At 52.8% G+C, this 19,527-nt stretch overlaps 4 protein-coding genes across 9 annotated transcripts in view; 2 read left to right on the forward strand and 2 right to left on the reverse strand.

Annotated features, from left to right (window-relative positions):
* The window catches only part of CAPZB (capping actin protein of muscle Z-line subunit beta), a 66,733-nt gene extending 62,817 nt beyond the window's left edge, over positions 1-3,916 (forward strand). For 3 of the 5 annotated variants that reach the window (XM_050322342.1, XM_050322344.1, XM_050322346.1), the window contains exons 9-10: positions 1,045-1,157; positions 3,055-3,916. In XM_050322342.1, the coding sequence (XP_050178299.1) occupies positions 1,045-1,147 (103 nt within the window). In that variant the 3' untranslated portion in view covers positions 1,148-1,157; positions 3,055-3,916. The remainder of the gene's footprint in view (positions 1-1,044; positions 1,158-3,054) is intronic. The other 2 variants (XM_050322343.1, XM_050322345.1) reach the window with 1 other exon arrangement.
* Positions 1,975-12,125, reverse strand: SLC66A1 (solute carrier family 66 member 1). Of its 2 annotated transcripts, none has more exons than XM_050322349.1 (8): positions 11,815-12,125; positions 10,714-10,911; positions 10,035-10,164; positions 9,475-9,562; positions 8,341-8,444; positions 7,509-7,601; positions 6,970-7,155; positions 1,975-6,670 (listed from the first exon to the last, which is right to left on the reverse strand). In XM_050322349.1, exons 2-8 carry the CDS (start codon positions 10,881-10,883, stop codon positions 6,572-6,574), a joined length of 870 nt encoding a protein of 289 aa, XP_050178306.1. In that variant the 5' UTR covers positions 10,884-10,911; positions 11,815-12,125; the 3' UTR covers positions 1,975-6,571. The 2 variants fall into 2 exon arrangements, with proteins under 2 accessions (XP_050178306.1, XP_050178304.1); XM_050322347.1 differs by having other exon boundaries at positions 8,341-8,492.
* Positions 12,126-12,141: 16 nt separating this feature from the next.
* On the forward strand, positions 12,142-16,049 carry AKR7A2 (aldo-keto reductase family 7 member A2). The gene is made up of 7 exons (XM_050322341.1): positions 12,142-12,388; positions 12,960-13,147; positions 13,659-13,763; positions 14,314-14,410; positions 14,507-14,606; positions 14,910-15,039; positions 15,551-16,049. Exons 1-7 carry the CDS (start codon positions 12,157-12,159, stop codon positions 15,710-15,712), a joined length of 1,014 nt encoding a protein of 337 aa, XP_050178298.1. The 5' UTR covers positions 12,142-12,156; the 3' UTR covers positions 15,713-16,049.
* Positions 16,050-16,437: 388 nt separating this feature from the next.
* On the reverse strand, positions 16,438-19,484 carry MRTO4 (MRT4 homolog, ribosome maturation factor). The gene is made up of 8 exons (XM_050322350.1): positions 19,430-19,484; positions 18,560-18,618; positions 18,379-18,482; positions 18,220-18,301; positions 17,925-17,992; positions 17,424-17,575; positions 16,927-17,003; positions 16,438-16,746 (listed from the first exon to the last, which is right to left on the reverse strand). Exons 1-8 carry the CDS (start codon positions 19,455-19,457, stop codon positions 16,606-16,608), a joined length of 711 nt encoding a protein of 236 aa, XP_050178307.1. The 5' UTR covers positions 19,458-19,484; the 3' UTR covers positions 16,438-16,605.
* Between the last annotated feature and the right edge of the window lie 43 nt (positions 19,485-19,527).

The following is a 19,527-nucleotide window of genomic DNA, read 5'->3' on the forward strand; positions in this document are numbered from 1 at the left end:
TGCTTTTGTTTCCCCTCCCTGGGCTTTGGAACATTATTTGTTGTGTGAAGTTCAGGGAATACTTGTACTATAGAAATCTGAAGCAATGTTTTAATCTCTTGTTCCCCAGCAGGAGGAAAAAAACCCAGCTAACAACATTTGTATTTCAGGATTATTTTTAATTGGAGGGTTTATTCTTCACAGTCCTAAAAGTTGAATTCTGACTTCTCTTTCTGCTATTCTTTAAAACAGTCCCAGAATTAAGTTATGATGTGAGTGATTTGTGGTATTTAGACTTTGGTTTAAATTCTGTCTTTTCTCCCAACACCACTGGTCAAAATGCAGTGTACTGGAAGAGGTTAAGGGAATAAATCCCCTGTGCTTTTCTGTAGGGAAACTGTGCTGTACTTTTCAAGCCCTGCCCATCCCTGGACAGGAATTGGACATACAAATCCCAGGCTGGCAGTTCTGCTCCTGGAGGGAAGCACAAAACGGAGATGCCAAATCATTCCATTTGAAGTGCAGAGAGGTTTTCCAGCACAGTGTGATAATACAGAATAAGCAAATGGCACAAATAAGTGTTCTGATGTTCTCTCACAGCCTGGCATGTGGAAGAAAATAGGGAAATGGTGCTAATTAAATGTTTGTGCTGCACCATGGGAAGGGGGAGTGGCCGTATCTGCCAAGAGCAGCTGCTCTGGGTCCTGTCCCAAACCCAGCCTTCGTCATAGACCTGTTTCCCTTTGGGCTGTGCAGGGTTTAGCCAGGAAACTTTTATTAACAGGAGGAAATATGTAATGCAGTCCTTGTCCTGTGAACATTGCCTTCAGCTGCTGTATTGACTCTGCTGTGTCTCCCATCCCTCAGTGAGTCCTGGCTCTGTGGGCAGCGCTGGGATCTGCCCAGGACTGGTAACACGGAGCATCCGCTCCCCCAGCCTTTCCCTGCTCCTCCTGACCTGTGTGTTCACACTCCTTCCCTGCTGGTTTCCAGAATCCGTGTTCCTGAGTTCTTCTGACTGTTCTTTTCCCTGTTTGCTCCCTGGTTTCCGACTGCTCTCTGTAGATCTATCGATGCTATTCCCGACAACCAAAAGTATAAGCAGTTGCAGAGGGAACTTTCTCAAGTGTTGACCCAGCGCCAGATCTACATCCAGCCTGATAACTAAACCAATCCAGGTACCCCTCGCTGCCTGTGAGGTGTGAGAGCAGCACTAAACCAGGACTCACCCAGCCCAGCCCTGCATGGTAACGGGACAGAACTAACCCCTAATCCCGCAGACTGAGCAGCGACGTCGGAGCCGGGTTTCACCCACGGGTTCTTTCCTAATATGGCCAACTAAACGCTGGCATTTCCGTTTCAAATGTCAGGTCCCCCCCTTTGAAGCCTCGGGCTCAGAATTGTGGCAGGATTTACCACTTTGCACTCTGGCTTGGGAGCAGGAAAGTAGCACGTGGTACCGGGAGCGGTGTTGGATTGGGCTGATTTGATCCAGAGGCCCTGGGACTGTCCCCTGGGCACCAGGAGGTTTTTTACAGCTCTGTCCACCACTTCCAGGAGGGAACTCCTTGTAATCCTAATGTCCTCCTTGCAGAATGAAATCTTGGGAGTCTCACAGTTTGGAAAAAAACCCCAGGCTGGTACTTCCCATGAGTTCAGAGCTCACGTGCACATCCCACATCCCCTGTTTGCCTGGTGGATCTTGAATTTCCTTGGAGCTTGAAACCCAGTCCTGCTCAAGCTCACTCAAACATTCCCAGCCTCCACCTGCTTGTGCTCTGCACGGCCTCCAAAGGGGTTTGTTCCTGTGCTCTCCTTTGCTCTGGAGCTCTGAATGTTGAGGATGCACAGCAGTGACTAACCCTGGGCCACCTTAACCTCCCACTCCACCTCTAACAAGTGACAGATGTTGTTTTAAACACATTAAGCTGACGAAGGGGAAAACCCACTGTTTGTTGATAATGGCCAAGAACCACTTCTTGAGAGTGACAAATACAAATATCAAATGCATATGTTTTTATTAAAGCAGCAGAAGTGTCCAGAGACAAGAGAATGGAAATACTGTTATAAAAATGGTAGGAAAATATCCACCATAAAGAAGAGTCTTGTTTACAGGAGACAGCATCCAGGGAAAATAAGGCTTTGAATCATACAATCACAGACTGGTTTGGGTTGGAAGGGCCCTTAAAGCTCATCCAGTTCCATCCCCTTGCCATGGGCAGGGACACCTTCCACTGTCCCAGGTACCGAGTACTGAAAGGGCTGTGAAATATGGTTTGGGTGAGGAAATATCTTACCAAACTGGGTCCTACCACTTCTCCATGGTAGCAACTCTGGAAAAGTCTGGTCTTCTCATTCTATCCATGATCACATTTAAGAGGGTCTTTTTTAAAAGTGGAAATTTCTTACTGTGCCATTGGAGTCACAGGTTCCTTACAGCCATCTCCCAGGGCACTGATCCAAGGACTCCTGGAAGATGGAGCTTTTCCTCTGTACTTGTATCCAAAGGGAACCTCTGCAATAATCCTGTGACAGTATCTCTGTTCTTCTTCAGCTGCTTTGATCACTCATTACTTAGGGAAGGTACAAAAGAAGGCAAATTTGAGCCAAGAACCTCTGGCTGCTTTTCCCACCAGTGCAAACACCGAGGGGAGTTGTGAGGCCGCTGCTGGACCCTGGGTGAACAGTCTGCAGGAGGGGCGGGGGCTCCCCTGCCTTGCCCTTCTTGGGTGGAGGCTGAATTTTCTCTGGACTTTTGGAGAGCAGGAGCACTAACCCCCTTTGCTGGTGGGATGCTGGGGTTCTTCCGTAACATAAAATGTTGGAAATCTCCCTCCAGCAGCTGGAGCTGCCGGGGAAGCCTTTGGTGCCATCCTTGCTGGAGTGAGTTTTGCTTTCATGTCCTCACCCAGGTGTCCATTGCCTTCTGCTTCCTGTGGTCCAGCAGGCAGAGCTGGGTGTTCCTCTGGGTCTGGGCTGAGGGGCTTCTCCTCCCTCTTGCCTCCCATGCCAGGACTGGCCCCAACCCCTCCCTCCCTCTGGCACCTCTGACCCGCCTTTCCTTCTTCCTCGCAGGTCTGTGCAGACTTTTGCAGACAAATCAAAACAAGAAGCTCTTAAAAACGACCTGGTGGAGGCTTTGAAGAGAAAGCAGCAAAGTTAAAATCCTGTCCGTGCTAACCAGACATGCCATGCACTCGTTAGATTCCTTTGGTAGAGAACTCATCCCCTGCCCTTTTCTGTTCCGTCACGTCACGATCTGCATCCAATACTCTCCATGCAGCGCCATCTTCTCCCCATGAATAAAGCTGTACAAACTTTTTCAGTCTCTGAGGCCTACTTTGCACCACATTTTACTATCAAGACCTTAGGCTATGTTTCTGTAGAAGTCCATGTATTATTTTTTCTCCCCCGCCCGTCTCCCGCCCTCCCCCATTTATATGCATCACCACGGATCATTGTTTGTCTTTTCCTCCCTCACCCCCCTCCTGCCTTTTGTTACATTGGTGTAAAAAATGTAAAACAAAAATTTATTAAATACTGTGGTGTGTGAAAGAGGAAGAACTGGAAAAAAAAAAAAAAAAAGGAGAAAAATAATCTATTCCATGTATGTTTGGGGGCTGGGCACAAGGGCTGGCTGGTGGGAGGGAGGGAAGAGAGGGTGTTCCTTGGGATTGTACGATGCTGACTCACCCAGATGTGCAGGAGATGGTGATTTGGAGACCTGCTGAAAATTTCTTCTTTCTTTTCTGGTTCCAAGGCGCTTTTCTGTCAATTTTTATGGAATGCAAAAGGGGTTTTTGTTTTGATTTTTTGGTTTTTTTTGTAAAGCTTAAATTGAATCTACATCTGATACTTGAGCCTCCATACTAAAAAATGAAAAAAAAAAAAAGAAAAAAAAAGACTAAAACAATAAAAATAAAAAAAATCCCAGGAAGATGTGTGTGTGTGGTTGGTGTCTTTGTTTCTGTTGCTTTCCTTGCAGGGTTATTTGTTTTTTGTCTCATATCCAGATGAGCTAGAACACGTTTGTTTTGAAGAGGGGGTGATGTCCCACTGCTTTTCGAGGGCCTGCTGCCCCTCCAGGATGCTGGGATTGATGCTGCAGGCATGCAGCAATGTGGAACAGGTGCATTTAGGGAAGGGGGATTGGTCCAGCTTTACTGGGTGTGTTAAACACAGCCTGGGGGGTCGCTGTGCCCAGCAGGGGGGTGGCAGAGGAGCAGCGTTGGACACACTGGGGTAGATGGTTCCACCCATCCGTGCTGACCCAAAAACTCCTGTGCTCGGTCCTTGTGTCTGTGAACCTCACCCTGAGTCTCCTCTTGAACCTCGTGGTGGGCAGAGGGACCTTGCCCAGCTCTGGTTTCACTGCTCCAAACCTAATCCTGGGCAAACTGGGAAAGGAAATAAATACCTGATGGGCTCCTCCTGTCCATGGCCTTTGAAATGACCCTTTGGGTGAACCCCTGCAAATGGACACTGTTGGCATTGACACTGATTACTGTGCTCTCATTTTGGCTGCCATGACCTGTTCCACCCCCAGCCCCTGCAGGTGATCAGTGTTTGCCTAGGGCTTGTGGTCCAGACTGGAGCTCCTGTGGGACACAGGCTGGGACACGTGTCTGCCTCACAGCTGGGATCCCCCAGGGAAACACAGTGAGATTTGGTCTTTTTCTCTTGGTTCTGTCCAAGGAAAAACCTTTGTTGAAACTGGAGATAAGTTTGTGTGAAGTCTTGAGCCCAGGAGGGGGAAGATGTGTGTTGGGTTTTCATTTACCTTCTCACTCTGGGATATTTGTTTCTGCTCTGCCTTTTCTGGTTTAACATGTGCAAAATCCTAAGCTGCAGGAGCAGGGCTGCAGCAGTGACCTGGAGGGATGGAAACCTCAGGGAGCATCTCAGTGGCAGGAATTTGTACCCCCCACCTCTGGGATGGCAGCAGGTGTGGAACCTCCCTCTGCCAAACAGCTGCTCACGCTGCCCAACCTCTGCAGCCCAAGTAAATCCACTTGTGCTTTGGATCCACCTGTGGGGACAAACTATATTTTATAATTTTTCCTCCCTATGATGGAGGTTCTTTGTCCAGCTTTAAGAAAAGCCCTTGGTTAGCCAGGATGTGGCAGTTATTAATGGCAGAGATTAAGGATTTGCTCATGGTTTGGATTAGCACTTGATAGGAATTGCTTGTCTACAGCTCCTGGGGACGAGCTGAGCAGCCCCTTCACCTGAGAACCTGGAGGGGCAGAATCATGCAGTGAAAACCCACTCCTTTGTTTCAAAGGGCTCAAAGAGACTGAAAAATACTTTTTCTTCCTGAAAATGAATGGGTCAGCCCCAAACACTGGCCCAGCTTGTGTTTTAATTGACCTGCTGGTGCAGCTTGATGGGCACTGAGCAGTTTGACTCCTGTTTCCAGGCTGAGCTGTGGCTTTGAGTCCTCAGTGTGAGGACAAAGCAGAGAGGAGGGCAAACTTCCTGGGGAAGGACAAATGTCATGGACCGGCAGAGGAATCAGGAGTTAATAATAGAGTACAACACTGGGTGTCAGAGGGAAAAGGGAAGCAAAAAGAAGAGCTGATAGTGATTTCAGGAAAAGGAAAGCTCTTCTCTCAAGGACAAGCTGTGTTAGTTTTTCCTTAAGAGCTTTCAAGCTTTATTTGGTTTTCCTCTTACTTTCCTGGTGAGACTGAGCTGCTCACCCCCAGCTCAGCACACGGGAGGGAGCCTGGAGTGCTGAGCTGATCCATCGGGTGGCTCCACCTCGGCACTCTTCCCAAACCACCCCTGCTTCCAGTCCCTCTGGGGTCAGGGAGCCACTGCACTGGTGTGCAGGGCCCCAAGAGGGGGATGAATTCATCATTGTTGGGAATAAACTCATCAAGATGGGGATAAATTCATCAATGAGAGGGCAGGACTGAAAAGCAGAGAAAGCAGAGGCAGCTCTGCTGGGTAACAGAGAGAGCAACTTCCCCAAGGAATCCATGTGATTAAAACATGGGTGAGGCAAAAAAATGAGAAGTCAGAACTGGGACTGTGAAAGTCATGAAGAAAGAGGCAGGAGCTGCCAGGTAAACTGGCAAAATGAAAGCAAAGGAGGCACGTGGGGAAGGACGTGCTAATTAAAATGGGTGTGCAAGGAATGAACACTTTGTTGTGCTGCTCCTTCCCCACTGGATCCAGGCACTGTGGTCTTGCAGAAGGAGCTCAGAGTGCAGTTATGAGGCCCACGGTGCTGCTGTGTCTGTGGCAGGTCGCTCATCCCTGTCCCTTCCCATGTCTGCCAGCACCAAGGAAGCTCCAGATCTCCCTTGAGACAGCAACGACCAGGCTGAGCTGGGGGGCATCAGAGCAGCAAAGAGTAACTGAGGTATCAAAGAATTCCCTTTTATCCCAACAGCATCATTGATATCAAAGAGGCACAAGTTCAAAGAGCAGCATCCTCTGCCACTGTTGTAGCACCACAATGTGTCACCCACTGACTCAGGTCCTCTTCTCCCAAGAGCCACCAGGATGGAGGGGCTGGTTTGCCCGGTGTTCAAGGACTTTCCACATCTGCGTCTCCTCCTCTCGCTCCAGGCAGGTCCCCTGGTCAGCTCTCCAGGCTGTCACTCTGCTCCCCAAGAAGAGCATCCCTCTCCTCGTGGGCACTGGCTCTTCCTTTCCGATAGGTGAGGAACTGGAAGGAGATCTGAGGAGGGGTTAAGGCTCTTCACACACACAGGGGTGGATCTGTGCCATGAGCTGGGTCTCACCACCTGCACAAAGGCTGTTTGTGCAGCAAACAGGACAATGCAAACAAAGGGCTGCAGCATTTCAGCAGTTGCAACACCACAAATTACTCAGCTGCACTTGGGTGAGCAACCCCTGAGTAGCATCAACCCACCCTTCTCCTGCCTAACCCTGCCTGTCCCAGGGCAGGATCACTCCCTGCAAAGCCGTGCCAGTGGGATGTGATCCCAGAGAGACGTTTTGGCAGGGAAAGGATACAACCACGTCAAGAGAAAGGACCCCCAGGCTGCCCACCAGCCAGGGCAGGTGGTGCAGGACATAGTCACCTTCACCCTGGCCTGGCTCAGGGTTCTTCAGGAGGACACTGAGGCCGTAGAGGGAGTTCCCCAACATCACCAGGGCAAAGAGGGAGTAGGAGATCCCAGTGGTGGATTTCCTCTTGTACTGGGAATAGCAGGCACAAGAAGAGCAGCTTGGGTGCAGCTCTCCTAAATAAAGTGGTATTAATCATCCTCTCCCGAAAAAGAGAAGAGAAAAGGTGGTGACTCAATGCCAAGAGCCCTTTACTTCCCCTTTTACTTGTAAATAAGACAAAGCCACACCCTCAAAGTATTGGTGGGTTAAAGGGGAGAAAAATAAATTGGGTTTTGGACCAGAAATACAGAAAAATAGCCCCTTATGAAATCATCAGAGACAGGGTCCTGGGACCTCTGAGCAAAGGGAAGGAAGAAGATCCCAGCAGGCCCCTTGGAGGTGACATGTGAGGGCCCAGGGGGTGCCCAGGGCCAGGTACTCACGTTGGTGTAGATCTGGGGCACTCGGGAGCACAGGTACAGCACGGAGGACACAGAACCCACGGTGAATCCAATGATCTCACTCCTGGTGAAAGGCTGCAAGGAAAGGGGGAGCCAGGAGCAGCTCAGCATTCACACCATGGCCCCCAAACCCAGTCTCTGATCTCCCCAGCTCTCCCTCACCTGATAGGTCCTGTGATAATTACAACTGATAATACGAAAATATGTAGTCTGTTATTGTTTCAAGCTCTTATAATGGGAATTGGGTTTATTTTCATTGCTTGGAAAGGTCCTTCACTACTGCCAGTGTAAAACTCTTCTGCAAACCTCCTTTTACTCTAGCAAATTGAGTTACCTTGCTGCACTTTCTTGCTTGCTTTCTTCAATTAAATATACATTCAAGAATAAAAGGGGAAAAATCTCTCGAATTTCCTGAAAACAGGCTGTGGTTTAATGTGAATGAACGTGGTTTAAATACCACATTGTTTAGAGAATGTCCATCCTATGGAGCTCCCTGAAATAATTTCTATTCACAGAGATGTAGCAAATGTTACATTTGCTAAATCTTGAGCAGGCCCTGAAATGTCTGAAATCCCACAGCAGAGTGTCCCTGAGTTTTGGAGCAATCTTTTAAGGTCTCTTTCCAGTGTCACCTTCTGAGACTGTAACACCCTGGAAGACAATTTGCTCCTAAGAGGAAGAGAAGCCCCCAACCCCAAAATATGTGGTGGGGGTACAAGGTGTTTTTTGGCACTCCTGGGTAGGATCACACCATCCAGGATGTGCCCACACAGATGTTCTGTATCCCATCACCCAGATTTAGGGATTGGCTCACCTTTGATCCAGGATCATCCGTGTGAACCGACAGCAGAGACCTCCCTGGAAAGGTCCCTGTGCCCTCTGTGGAGGTGCCGCTGCCCAGGAGGGAGAGGGCTGACACTGTACCCATGGAGAGGAACACAAAGGCTGCATTGATTGGGGCAGTGACTGCAGGGAATCAAGGAGAGCCTGCTTAGGGAAAATCCCATCAACCCCCAACAGCCTCAGGGTAAAGCAACTCCAAGCTGTCCCTTATCTCTGAGCACTGAGGGACAGGACATGGTTGCTGTGGGTGATTTATCTCCCAGTGATGTGGCCAATTTCTACATTATCAGGCAGGAAACTGCTCCTATCTCAGTTTCTTTGGGTTTAGGCTCTTAAAAATCATCCCCTCTAGGAGATTTCATTGTCTTAACTCACAACAGCCACACTCAAATCCCTGCCAGAGCAAGCCCTGCTTCGGCTTATTTATTATTCAGTACTATTATTCAGTAATTATATTCAGTAAACAGGCTCCCCAGTTTAACAACACGATGTAGTTGATAGGCCAAATATCAATTGGTTTAATAAGTTTACATGTCTTTTATAAGTTAAAGTTATCCTGGTCCCAAAGTGCCTGTTTGGTGTTCACAAAGCTGCAATGCTGAAAAATGGACTTGTTCTGTTTTCTCTGGCTGTTTGAACCTTTCGAGAGCTGATAAGGTTCCCTTTTCACTCCAGTTGAACAGGGAGGAACTTCCCCATCATGTCAAGGTTGGAGTTCTGACCCCGAAACAATCAGAAAACTTCCCCCTTTCCCTTGCAGCCCTGGCCTGAGTCAGGAGTTCTGTGGTTTCCAGTTCCGAGGTGGAGTCATCACCTACCTGTGGGTAAAGAACTTATTTCTGTGCCCAGTGCAACTCACAGGGGAGTTTTTTTCAGCCTGGACACCATGGGGAGGTTTGCAGGGTCTGCAGAAGCCCCAGGCACAGCCTGTAGATATTTGTTGGCTTTGGTTTTCCTGGAGGCTCAAATTATCCAAGGAAAAAAAGCCCAGCAAACATCCAATAGCTATATCTGCAAAGCATCTCTGCCCCTGGAATCTCCCTGGGGATTCCCTCCCTTCCCAGTTCCACAGACAAGGACAAGCCCCCCCCACGCCCCAACTCACATCTTGCCCCCCTGTTCTTCACTCTGTAGTAGCAGTAGAGCGAAAGCATCACCAGGTCGGCCAGCACGTAATAAACAGCCGTGTAAACCTGTGGGGAGGGGACACTGGGATGGGACAACAGCCTGGGGAGAGAGAGGAGCATCCCTCAGGGAAAAGAGGGAACAACTCTGAGGAGGAGAAGGAAACAATCCCAGGGGGCAAAGAAGGGAACATCCCGGGGAGAGAAGGGAGTAACCCCAGAGGGGAAGGAGGGAGCAACCCCATGGGGGAGAAGAAGGAAACAACCCCAGGCAGGGAGAAGGGAGCAATCCTGGAGGGAAGCATGGAGCATCCTTGAAGGGAAAAGAGGGAGCAACCCTGAGGAGAGAGAAGGGAGCAATCCCAGGGGGAAGAAGGGAGCAAGCCCAGGGAGGAAAGAGAGAACATCCTGATGGGAGAAGGGAGCATCCCGGGTTGTTTGGGTCTCTGTTCCCAGGGCTGAATTAAGCAGCTCCCAGCCCATCCCTCCTCCCTGGAGCTCAGGGGGTGTGGGAGCCGGCCCAGCCCCAGGGGTTTGGTACCTGCAGGGGCAGCTGATCAGCCAGGAAGGAGCCGATGAGGTTCAGGAGGTCTCCTCCCAGCCATCCCAGCAGGAAATATATGGAGAGAGCCCGGTCCATGATGCCTGTTTTGCAGGCTTGGTAAAACTGCCTGCAGAGAATTGGGCAGAGACACAAACATTGCCCCAGACTGGTTCAGCACTATCCGGGAACCATCCCCAGGGCTCCCTGTGGATCCCAAAGCCCTGTTGGGGGGGAAAGCAGGGATTGCCCCTGCCCAGCCATGTGCTCCCCTGCAAACTGGGCAGGAAGGAGTGAGGAGAAGCCTGAGTCAGGATCCTCCCCACTCTGGTTACCAAATAATGGAGCTGGAGCGTGACTCCCCACATCCCCCTCTGCCACGCTTGTCTCAGCACTTCCAAGAAGCCTGGAAACACTCCAGGCACACGTATGACCTGCCCTGAGCACATTGCAGTTGGCTTACGTGGGATATTCCAGCTGCCAAGCTCAGCAACAACAATATAACAACTACCCAGGCTTTGGGGCTGTGCTGCCTGCTCCTCTCCTCCTCTAACCCTAAACTGCCCAAGCCCTGATTGCTTCTGATGGGCAGATTTAATAATTCAGGCACCTGGTGCTGGAAGGTTGAGCTTTGCTGTCCCATGGGGAGGGCTGGGCTGGGATTTGGGACGATACTCACGGGAAGGAGGCGGCTGCGAAGCAGAGGATGGAGACCAGCCCCAGGATAACGCTGAAGACGTCCCGGCCGTCCTGGGCACACTCGTGGAACACCTCGAGGATCCAGCGGGAGCCGTTGGGACATTCCGAGAGATTCCCAAAGGGGACCCCCCTCCAGCGCCGCACAGCCATGGCCCAGGAATGCCAGTCCAGCAGGGAGCTGGGGGGAAATTTAATAATGCTGGGGAAAAATAGATCTGGATGATGAACAGGATTGGGGCTCCTCTGGATGCAGCTGGAAACTGGCTCGTGTTGGGAAAAAGTATCATCAGTGGATAATGGCCAGTCTTCGCGAGCGAAGATCCGGGGAAGGTCTTTCCACCTTCCAGCCTGCGCATTGGATTTTTTAGGTGAGACACAGTGTGCGCGGAACTGAGCCCACCCTTTAATCCTAAGGTTCATCTGCCGGGGCCAAGCGAGCTTGGACGGTGGCAGCGAGGTCCTTAGGACGTAGGTGGGTTGCCTTTAAGGGCTAACGAGTCCCACCTGCCCGGGAGTGGCCCTGACCGGGAATCGAACCCGGGTCTCCGCGGTGATAGCGCGGCGCCTTTACCCCCTAGACCACCAGGGGCTCCTCATCAGTGGATAATACACCTTTATTGGCCTTCATTTTGCATCGGAGATGAGAGGAGTGGGAAGGTTTTCGGCCTGGCAGGGTTTGGCATCAAAGGAGAAACAGAAGAAATAAAAGAAGAAGAAATAAAATGAAAAAAAAAAAAAAAAAAGAGGGAAAAAGAAAAAAAGGAAGAAAAAGAAGAAAAATAAAAGTGAAAAAAGGAGAAAATAGGAAGAAATAAGGAAGAAAAAGGAAAAGGGGAGGAAAAAAATTAAAATAAGGAAGAAAAAAAAGAAAACAAGAAAAAAGAAAAATAAGAAAAAAGAAAAGAAAAAAAGATGAAGAAAAAAGGGGGGGGAGGAGACAGAAGAAGGAGGGGGAAGGAGAAAGAAGAAGGAGGGGGAAGGAGAAAGAAGAACGGGGGGAAAAAAGAAGAAGTCAAAAAAAGCAATACAAGAGAGGCAGCCGGAGTCCAGCCCGACGTGTCCCCGCAGCACCAGCACTCACCTCCCACCGACGCCGTTCGCCACTTGAGTTTGTTTTCCCTCGGAAGCGCCTCTCTCGAGCCGGGAGGGCTGTCCGTGCCCCCGCTCCCCTCACGGATCCCCGGCTCCCTCGGCCGCTCCCGCCCGGCACCGCCGGCCCTGCCGGCAACTCGCCGGACTCTTTTTCCCCGAGATCCGCAGCTTTTCCGTGAAACCCGCGCCGTGTTTTTCCCCCAGCCCCGTTGTCCCCAGCCTGGTTTCGGACAGTCCCGCTGTTTTTTGCCCAAACTCGCTGTTTTTTTCGCCAAACCGGCGGGTCCGGCCGCCCTGGGGGCGGGGCCGCGCCCGTGCCCGCGCACGCGCAATGGCGGTGAGGGGGATGGCGGCCATGGCGGCCATGGCGGCGGGGGGAGCGCGGCCCGGGGTGATCCTGGGCACGATGGAGATGGGCCGGCGGGCAGGGCCCGAGGCGAGCGCCGAGCTGCTCCGCGCCTTCCTGCGCCGCCGCTACCGCCTCCTCGACACCGCCTTCATGTACGCGGGCGGGGAGTCCGAGCGCATCCTGGGCGCGCTGCTGGCGGCAGGCACCGAGCCCGGTAGGGCGCGGGGCGTGGGGGCTGCCCTGAGGGGAACGGGCTTCCTCGGGGCTCGGTACCTGAGGACAGTGGTCTTTCCTGACGAGAGGGGTCTTCCCTGAGGAGAAGGGTCCTCCCTGCTAAACTGACACCTTCTTTGAGGAGAAGGGACTTGGGACTCGTGCTTGAGGAGGGGGGTCTTCCATGTCAGGCTGAGGCTGCCCCCGAGGGGGAAGGACTGCCCTGCGCCTCTTCCCTAAGGAGGAGCATCTTCCTTGGCGAATGACTCCCTAAGCAAAAGGAACTTGCCTCGGGACTTACTCCCTGAGGAGAAGGATTCCCCCTGCCAGGCTGATGCCAGCTCTGAGGGGAAGAGATTCCCCTCTTAGTGCTGACCCCCAGACCTTGAGAAGCCCTTCCCTCTCCAGGGCAGTCCCCCAGTGCTCTGGGGAAGAGCCTCCCCTGCCAGGCCGACGTGGTTCCCGAGGAGAAAGACCTTCCCTGAAACACCTCAAAAGCTTGGTTATGCCCATTATCCCTGTTTTCCTTCTGAAGGTTGAAATTCCTTGCTCATTCCTTCTTTCTCTGCCAGTGGAAGTGGCCACCAAGGCCAACCCTTGGGATGGGAAGACGCTGAAGCCGGAGAGTGTGCGTTCCCAGCTGGACACGTCCCTGGAGAGGCTGAAGAGGACAAGTGTGGAGCTCTTCTACCTCCACGCTCCTGACCACGGGACTCCCGTGGAGGAGACGCTGCGTGCCTGCAACGAGCTGCACAGAGAAGTAAAGTGGGGAGTCTAAGCCTGGACGATCCTTGATTCCCTCCTTCCCACCCCTTTTTTTTAGAGCAGGGCTGCTTGTTGTGCCCACTGCAGCTCTGGGTTTGTGCAACACTCAGAAGAAGAGACAGAGCCCAGAGCAGAGCAGCTGCTGCTCCACTGGGTGCTAATGTGGTGCACTTTGTTCCCAAAAGCTCTTGGAAGCCTTAGAACATCTGAACTTTGCTTTCAGCCGTGTTAACTGGCTGGGTTAGAATTAGTGCTGGTAATGGGTAAAGAATTTCTGAATTGCATTAATCTAACTATGGCATTTAAATTAGAGGGTGTGAATTCCAAAGGAACAGGAAATGAGAAGTATTTTTGTCAGGTCTTTATAGTCTCTTGGAAAAGGTGGACAGCAATGAGCACTCTGGACTAAAATTTGGTGACTCCTTTTCACTGTATGCATCTTGCACTGTCTGGGTCCAAATGAACTTTTAAACACTGGAACTGAATTCTCTTTTATTCCTCTGCAGGGAAAGTTTAAAGAACTTGGTCTGTCAAACTATGCAGCGTGGGAGGTGGCAGAAATCTGCACCATCTGCAAGTACAACAACTGGGTGATGCCAACTGTGTACCAGGTGAGAGGTGGTATTGCTGTGGGGAAATACCTGGGATTTGGGGTTCCCAAATCTTGGACCAACCCCTAGTGTGCCAGATATAAACAGAGGAGGAATCTGCTGCAGTTAGCCTGGGAGTTCCACTGAGGTTGGACAGGACCCTCACGGTCATTGAGTTCACCGTGTGCCTGATCCCCAGCTGTCCCCCAGCCCAGAGCACTGAGTGCCACGTCCAGTCCTTCCTTGGATGCCACCACCTCCCTGAGCAGCCCCTTCCAGTGCCTGACCACCCTTCCCATGTCCTTTCAGGACACACATGATCAGGAAGCTGAGCAAGGTCACTGCTCAGGAACTCCTGAGTGTGTGTTCGTTGCTGGAGTCAGTGACTCCACCTCTGGGAAACTTCAATTTTTGCATTATTTGCAATCCTTCAGCGAGTCTCTTCCTAAGCAAGTCATCACCCTGTGTAACCTGAAGCCTCTCTCCTGGATAAGTCCTGTCAGGGAGGTGTGGGAGGAGGCTGCTGCTGTGCCCTGAGCCAGTGTTTGAAGCTGTGTCCCCCTTGGTGCAGGGTATGTACAACGCGACCACGCGCCAGGTGGAGGCCGAGCTCTTCCCCTGCCTGAGGCATTTCGGGCTGCGGTTCTACGCCTACAACCCCCTGGCAGGTACAGAGGGGGACAAGGCCAGACTTTGAGACAAAACCCTGGGAAATGGGGGCTGTGCAGAGCAGCCCAGCCCTGAACTGCTGTTGCCCTTTGCAGGAGGGCTCCTGACCGGCAAGTACAAGTACGAGGACAAAGACACGTGCCAGCCTCCTGGGAGATTTTTTGGGAATGACTGGGCTCAGGCCTACAGAGACAGGTATTTTTTGAGCTGACAGACAAGGAATGGCTGCATTAAAAAAACACTAATCATCAGCTGAGAGGAAGCAGAATTGACCAGAGCTTGTGCAGGGATTGCATCAGCACACGTGGTTGGGGCCATGGCATGTGATTGACCTTTGCAGGGTGGTTTTTACGCTCAGCTGCCCCACAACTTGCAGGGGTGATTGCAGGAGTCCTCAGAGGCTCTAAAGAGTTGTATGAAGCTTTCTTGTGGTTGGAATATAGATGTACCACGCACTAGAGATCTGCAGGGCAATAAGGGTGATTTCTTTTCATGCAGGTACTGGAAAAAACACAATTTTGAGGGAATTGCCCTAGTAGAAAAGGCTCTGAAGGAGGCTTATGGCTCCAACCCCCCCAGCCTGGCCTCGGCTGCACTGCGCTGGCTCTACCACCACTCCAAACTGCAGGTGAGAGCTCAACCTGGCCAGAACTGACAGCCTGGGCAGTGCTGCCAGGGCTGTGCACACAAACAGGGACATTTCAGTGTGATTTACCCCTTTAATCTGCACATCCCACGGGGTTGTGGCATTCCAAAGTGAGTACTGCTGTGTGGACTCTGCCAGACTGCTCGAGCGAGTCAGCTCTGTGTCCCCTGTGGTATCCTCTGTGCTTAGGACTGGAAGAAGTGGAAGATTTTAAGTGCTAATTAGTGGAGCCTTGGCTTCCTATCCACTCAGCTTCCCTGCAAGGAGAGCACTTGCTCTTTCTTGGACTAGAAAACTAATGGTTATATTCCCCATCTCTCCCCAGTGTTCGTGTAGCCCATCATTAAGTAGGACTTGGCAGTTTTTGAGGAGTTGGCATGACTTGGAGATGTCCTGGCCTTCTGACCAGAACTTGGTGGTGTCAGTTGTCTAAATCCTTGAGAGGTGAACCAGGTTTCTTTTGGGATCAGCAGCACCTTTTATGTCTTCCCAGGGTTCTCTTGGAGATGCAGTGATCATCGGGATGTCCAACATGGACCAGCTAGAGCAGAACCTCAACTCCAGTGAGGAGGGTCCCCTGCTCCCCGCCGTGGTGGAGGCTTTTGATGCAGCCTGGAACATGAGTGCCCACGACTGCCCCAACTACTTCCGTTAGGGGTCGGAGCAGGGACAGAACGCTGGCCACGTGGGGGCAGAGAACAGCACAGGGCTCTGGAAGCACTGGCAAGGTACTGCCCACCCTGCCTTTGATCCACAAGCCAATGGGTTGAGATTTCTCCTGAATTAATGAAGCTTTGCAGGATCCACAACTGCTGTTGTGCTGGGCCTTGCCTTAGTCCTTCTTCCCTCGCAGCCCTCCAGGTCCCCACAGCACCATAATTAAAGCTGCAGTTAATCAGGAAAGTGAACAAAGCAATGGGGTGAAAGCCCCCATTCTGCTTTAATGTGAAATCTTAAATAATTATGTACAAGAATAAAACTTTCTAACGCGGCTCCCATCTCTGACCCGTACCTGTAACCTGGCTGGCAGCACGTGGGGACTTGGAATCACAGAATCCCAGACTGGTTTGGGTTGGAAGGGACCTTAAAGCTCATCTCATTACAGACCCTGTCATGAGCAGGGACAACTCCCACTAGCCCAGGTTGCTCAGAGCTCCATCCAGCCTGGTCCTGTACTCTTCCAGGGATAGGGCAAAATTCCAGGGATCAGGGAAATTATCTTCTTCTGTGTAAGAATAACAAACCCTCAGCATTTTTCCCACTCTGCCACATTGAAGTTGCATTAAATTTACACCCCTTCTGCCCAATTTTCACATTTGAATTGGAATTTCCTCAGATCCTGGGATACACAAGCAGTAACAGGCACCAGCAAGAACTGTCTGAAGTTTTGTATACAGATTTATATATATATAAAAAAAGCACAGTTAGATAATTTTTTACAAAGAGCACATTTGAGCTGATCACCCTTGTCCAGCTGCAAACAGGTCCGAGAAACATCCTCCTCTTTTTGTCTCTAAAATAGAGTAAAATTGCCTCGTGTCCACACTGCTAGTCCTCACTGCTGTCATCATCATTATCCTCCTCTTCCTCTGCTGTGTCTCCCACAAGCTTCTGGAAGTCTCCTGTCTCAGAATTCCACACGAATTTGATGGTGACTTTAAACTCTGCCATCTCATAACCGAAGAGTTTCTAGGAAAGGACACAAATGTGTTCCTGCTTTACTGTCTCTGTCCAGTTTAGCAAAACAGTCCAGACCACTTCCAGGTGGGAAGTGCTGCAGAGCAGGAGCCAAAATAATTGCTGCTGAGTTTCAGGGGTTGCATTAATTAATTGTTTTGTATCAGGAAGCAGGGCTGTTGTGTTACTCACCAGGACACGGGCCTGTTCCGGGGTGAGAACATCCCCCTCCTTGCAGACATCGTAATCCGAGAGCAGCGTCACCACCCCTGCAGGAACAAAACCCCTTCAACAGGCTCCCAGGTACTGGGTGACCCCCTGAAACGTGGGGTGCAGAGCCAGGACTCCCTCCCACACCCCCCTTTGGAGCTTTCCATGCAATGTTAGTGCACCTCAAGGAGCTGGGTGAGATCAGTTCAGTAAGCTCCACATCTGGTTTCTGAACGGGTCAGTCCCAGCTGTTCCCACTGGAAAGGGACAGTGCTTTGGAAAAACCCTGTTGTTTGACTCATCCTTTGACATGAGTTTGGGAAGAACAGCACAAGAAGGACATAAGGAGTTCTAGCCTCATCCCAACAAGGAGAATGTCCATGGGATTTTTCCAGATCTAAATTCTCCTATTCAGCATTCTCCTCCTGAGGTCTCCCCTGCTCAGACAGACGGGCTGCCCTCCCCAGCTGCCCCAGTACCTTTCTTCAGCGCCGTGGGCAATCCCAGCTGCCGGAGCTGTGGCTCCATGGAGTGTGGGAACTGCTCCAGGGGCCCCGTGTCCAGGCTCACCCCGTACGGTGCCTTGTTCCCAGCGCGGGCAAAGTCCAGCTCTCGGAACTTGGAGAACCACCTGGGGCAGGGGACAAGAGCTGCAGCTGCTCTGCCTACAGCCCAACACAGGTCCCTGGGGTGCCCAGGGAGGCTGTGGCTGCCCCTTTCCTGGAAGAGTCCAAGGCCAGGTTGGGCAGGGCTCGGAGCAGCCTGGGACAGTGGAAAGTGTCCCTGCCCATGGATGGGGTTGGGACTGCATGACATCTAAGGTCCCTTCCAACCCAAACCTTTCCATGATTCCCTGCTGTCACAGGGATAGCTGAGAAAATGGGTGGAAAACCCCTGAGACCACCCCTTTGAGGGAGCATCAGGGAGGGCAGTGGTTACAGTGGTCACACGACAACAAGGCTGTGCCAGGCACTACTTACTCATCCACCTCCTCCCTGGTGCGGTTGGTGAAGAGCAGCCCAACCTCCCCTCTCAGGTGTTTGCTGACCTGTAAGAGAAGGAACATCCATAGGGATCAGGCAGCACCAGGGACCCACCCGCAGTCCTGTACAGAAAGCTCTGGTAACAGACCCTTTGTGTCAGGACACAGATGGATTCAATTAAAACACCCCCAGAAGGGTGACCCGAGGAGCTCTGGTGTCCTGGGATGTTATTCCGTGGCGTGGGGTAAGGCAGATGCATGTTTCAGGATCCCCAGGAAACCCCAGTGCCCACCTTGTGCAGGTTCTCCTTGTACTCGCTGCTTGGCCCCCGCCCCAGCGCCACCATCATCACCTTGTTCTTGCCGAAGAAGATCCTGGAGCAGGAGGAAGGGGGATGTCAGCCCCGGAGCTCACCCCTCTTGGGAATTCCCCCTTTCCAACCCCCCCCAACCTGCTGTGCTTCCAGGCGTTCCGGACATCCTTGAGCTTGTTGTTCCTCATGTTGGCCACGGAGAACACGAAGATGTACTTGTAGGTGTCCACACAGCGGCGGAGCTGCGGGGGAGGCGTTACCGGGACGGGGACTGGGAAGGAGGGGACGGGGATGGGGACAGGGACGGAGCCCCACTCACCTCGGTGATCAGCGCCTGCTTGGCCTCCAGCCCCTTCCGGGGCGTCCGGGTCAGGGAGACTGCGGAGAGCAGAGGATGCGTTAGGGTGGGATGGGCAGGGCCACGAGCACGGGAAGGGGATGAGGGAAGGGAGAAGGGCTGAGGACCAGGCAGGGGAAGCGCTGAGGGCCGGGCAGGGCAGGGCAAGGGGAAGGGCTGAGGGCCGGGCAGGGCAGGGCAAGGGGAAGCGCTGAGGGCCGGGCAGGGCAGGGCAGGGCAGGAGGAATGGCAAGGAGAAGGGCCGGGGGAAGCGCTGAGGGCTGGGCAGGGCAGGAGAAGGGTCGGGCAGGGCAGGGAGAAGGGCCGGGCAGGGCAGGAGAAGGGCCGGGCAGGGCAGGAGAAGGGCCGGGCAGGGCAGGGCGAAGGGCCGGGCAGGGCAGGGAGAAGGGCCGGGCAGGGCAGGGAGAAGGGCCGGGCAGGGCAGGGAGAAGGGCCGGGCAGGGCAGGGAGAAGGGCCGGGCAGGGCAGGGAGAAGGGCCGGGCAGGGCAGGAGAAGGGCCGGGCAGGGCAGGAGAAGGGCCGGGCAGGGCAGGAGAAGGGCCGGGGGAAGCGCTGAGGGCCGGGCAGGGCAGGAGGAATGGCAGGGAGAAGGGCCGGGGGAAGCGCTGAGGGCCGGGCAGGGCAGGAGGAATGGCAGGGAGAAGGGCCGGGGAAGCGCTGAGGGCCGGGCAGGGCAGGAGGAATGGCAGGGAGAAGGGCCGGGGGAAGCGCTGAGGGCCGGGCAGGGCAGGAGGAATGGCAGGGAGAAGGGCCGGGGGAAGCGCTGAGGGCCGGGCAGGGCAGGGCAGGGCAGGAGGAATGGCAGGGAGAAGGGCCCGTCCCCGCTCTCACCCTTTCGGTCCCGCCGGGACTTGGGCATGGCTCCGCCGTGCTCCGAGGCCCCCGGGCGGCGCGCGAGCTGCCGGGAGCGGACAGGGCTGCCCCGCGCG

The sequence above is a fragment of the Myiozetetes cayanensis genome, unplaced genomic scaffold, assembly GCF_022539395.1.
Source record: "Myiozetetes cayanensis isolate MyiCay16 unplaced genomic scaffold, myiCay2020 scf28, whole genome shotgun sequence".
Lineage (NCBI taxonomy): Eukaryota > Metazoa > Chordata > Aves > Passeriformes > Tyrannidae > Myiozetetes > Myiozetetes cayanensis.

Bases quoted from the DNA above. Each gene is read 5' to 3' on its own strand.
- AKR7A2 (XM_050322341.1), top strand. From the start codon at position 12,157: ATGGCGGTGAGGGGGATGGCGGCCATGGCGGCCATGGCGGCGGGGGGA. The intron at 13,764-14,313 runs GTGAGAGGTGGT...CCCTTGGTGCAG, and splicing joins TGATGCCAACTGTGTACCAG to GGTATGTACAACGCGACCAC. The intron at 14,607-14,909 runs GTATTTTTTGAG...CTTTTCATGCAG, and splicing joins GCTCAGGCCTACAGAGACAG to GTACTGGAAAAAACACAATT.
- MRTO4 (XM_050322350.1), bottom strand. From the start codon at position 19,457: ATGCCCAAGTCCCGGCGGGACCGAAAGG. The intron at 18,619-19,429 runs GTGAGAGCGGGG...TGCTCTCCGCAG, and splicing joins GTCCCGGCGGGACCGAAAGG to TCTCCCTGACCCGGACGCCC. The intron at 18,302-18,378 runs GTTGGGGGGGGT...CTCCTGCTCCAG, and splicing joins AACGCCTGGAAGCACAGCAG to GATCTTCTTCGGCAAGAACA.
- SLC66A1 (XM_050322347.1), bottom strand. From the start codon at position 10,883: ATGGCTGTGCGGCGCTGGAGGGGGGTCCCCTTTGGGAATCTCTCGGAA. The intron at 9,563-10,034 runs GTACCAAACCCC...CCCTCCCCACAG, and splicing joins CTGATCAGCTGCCCCTGCAG to GTTTACACGGCTGTTTATTA. The intron at 8,493-9,474 runs GTGAGTTGGGGC...GATTCCCTGCAG, and splicing joins GAAGAACAGGGGGGCAAGAT to TCACTGCCCCAATCAATGCA.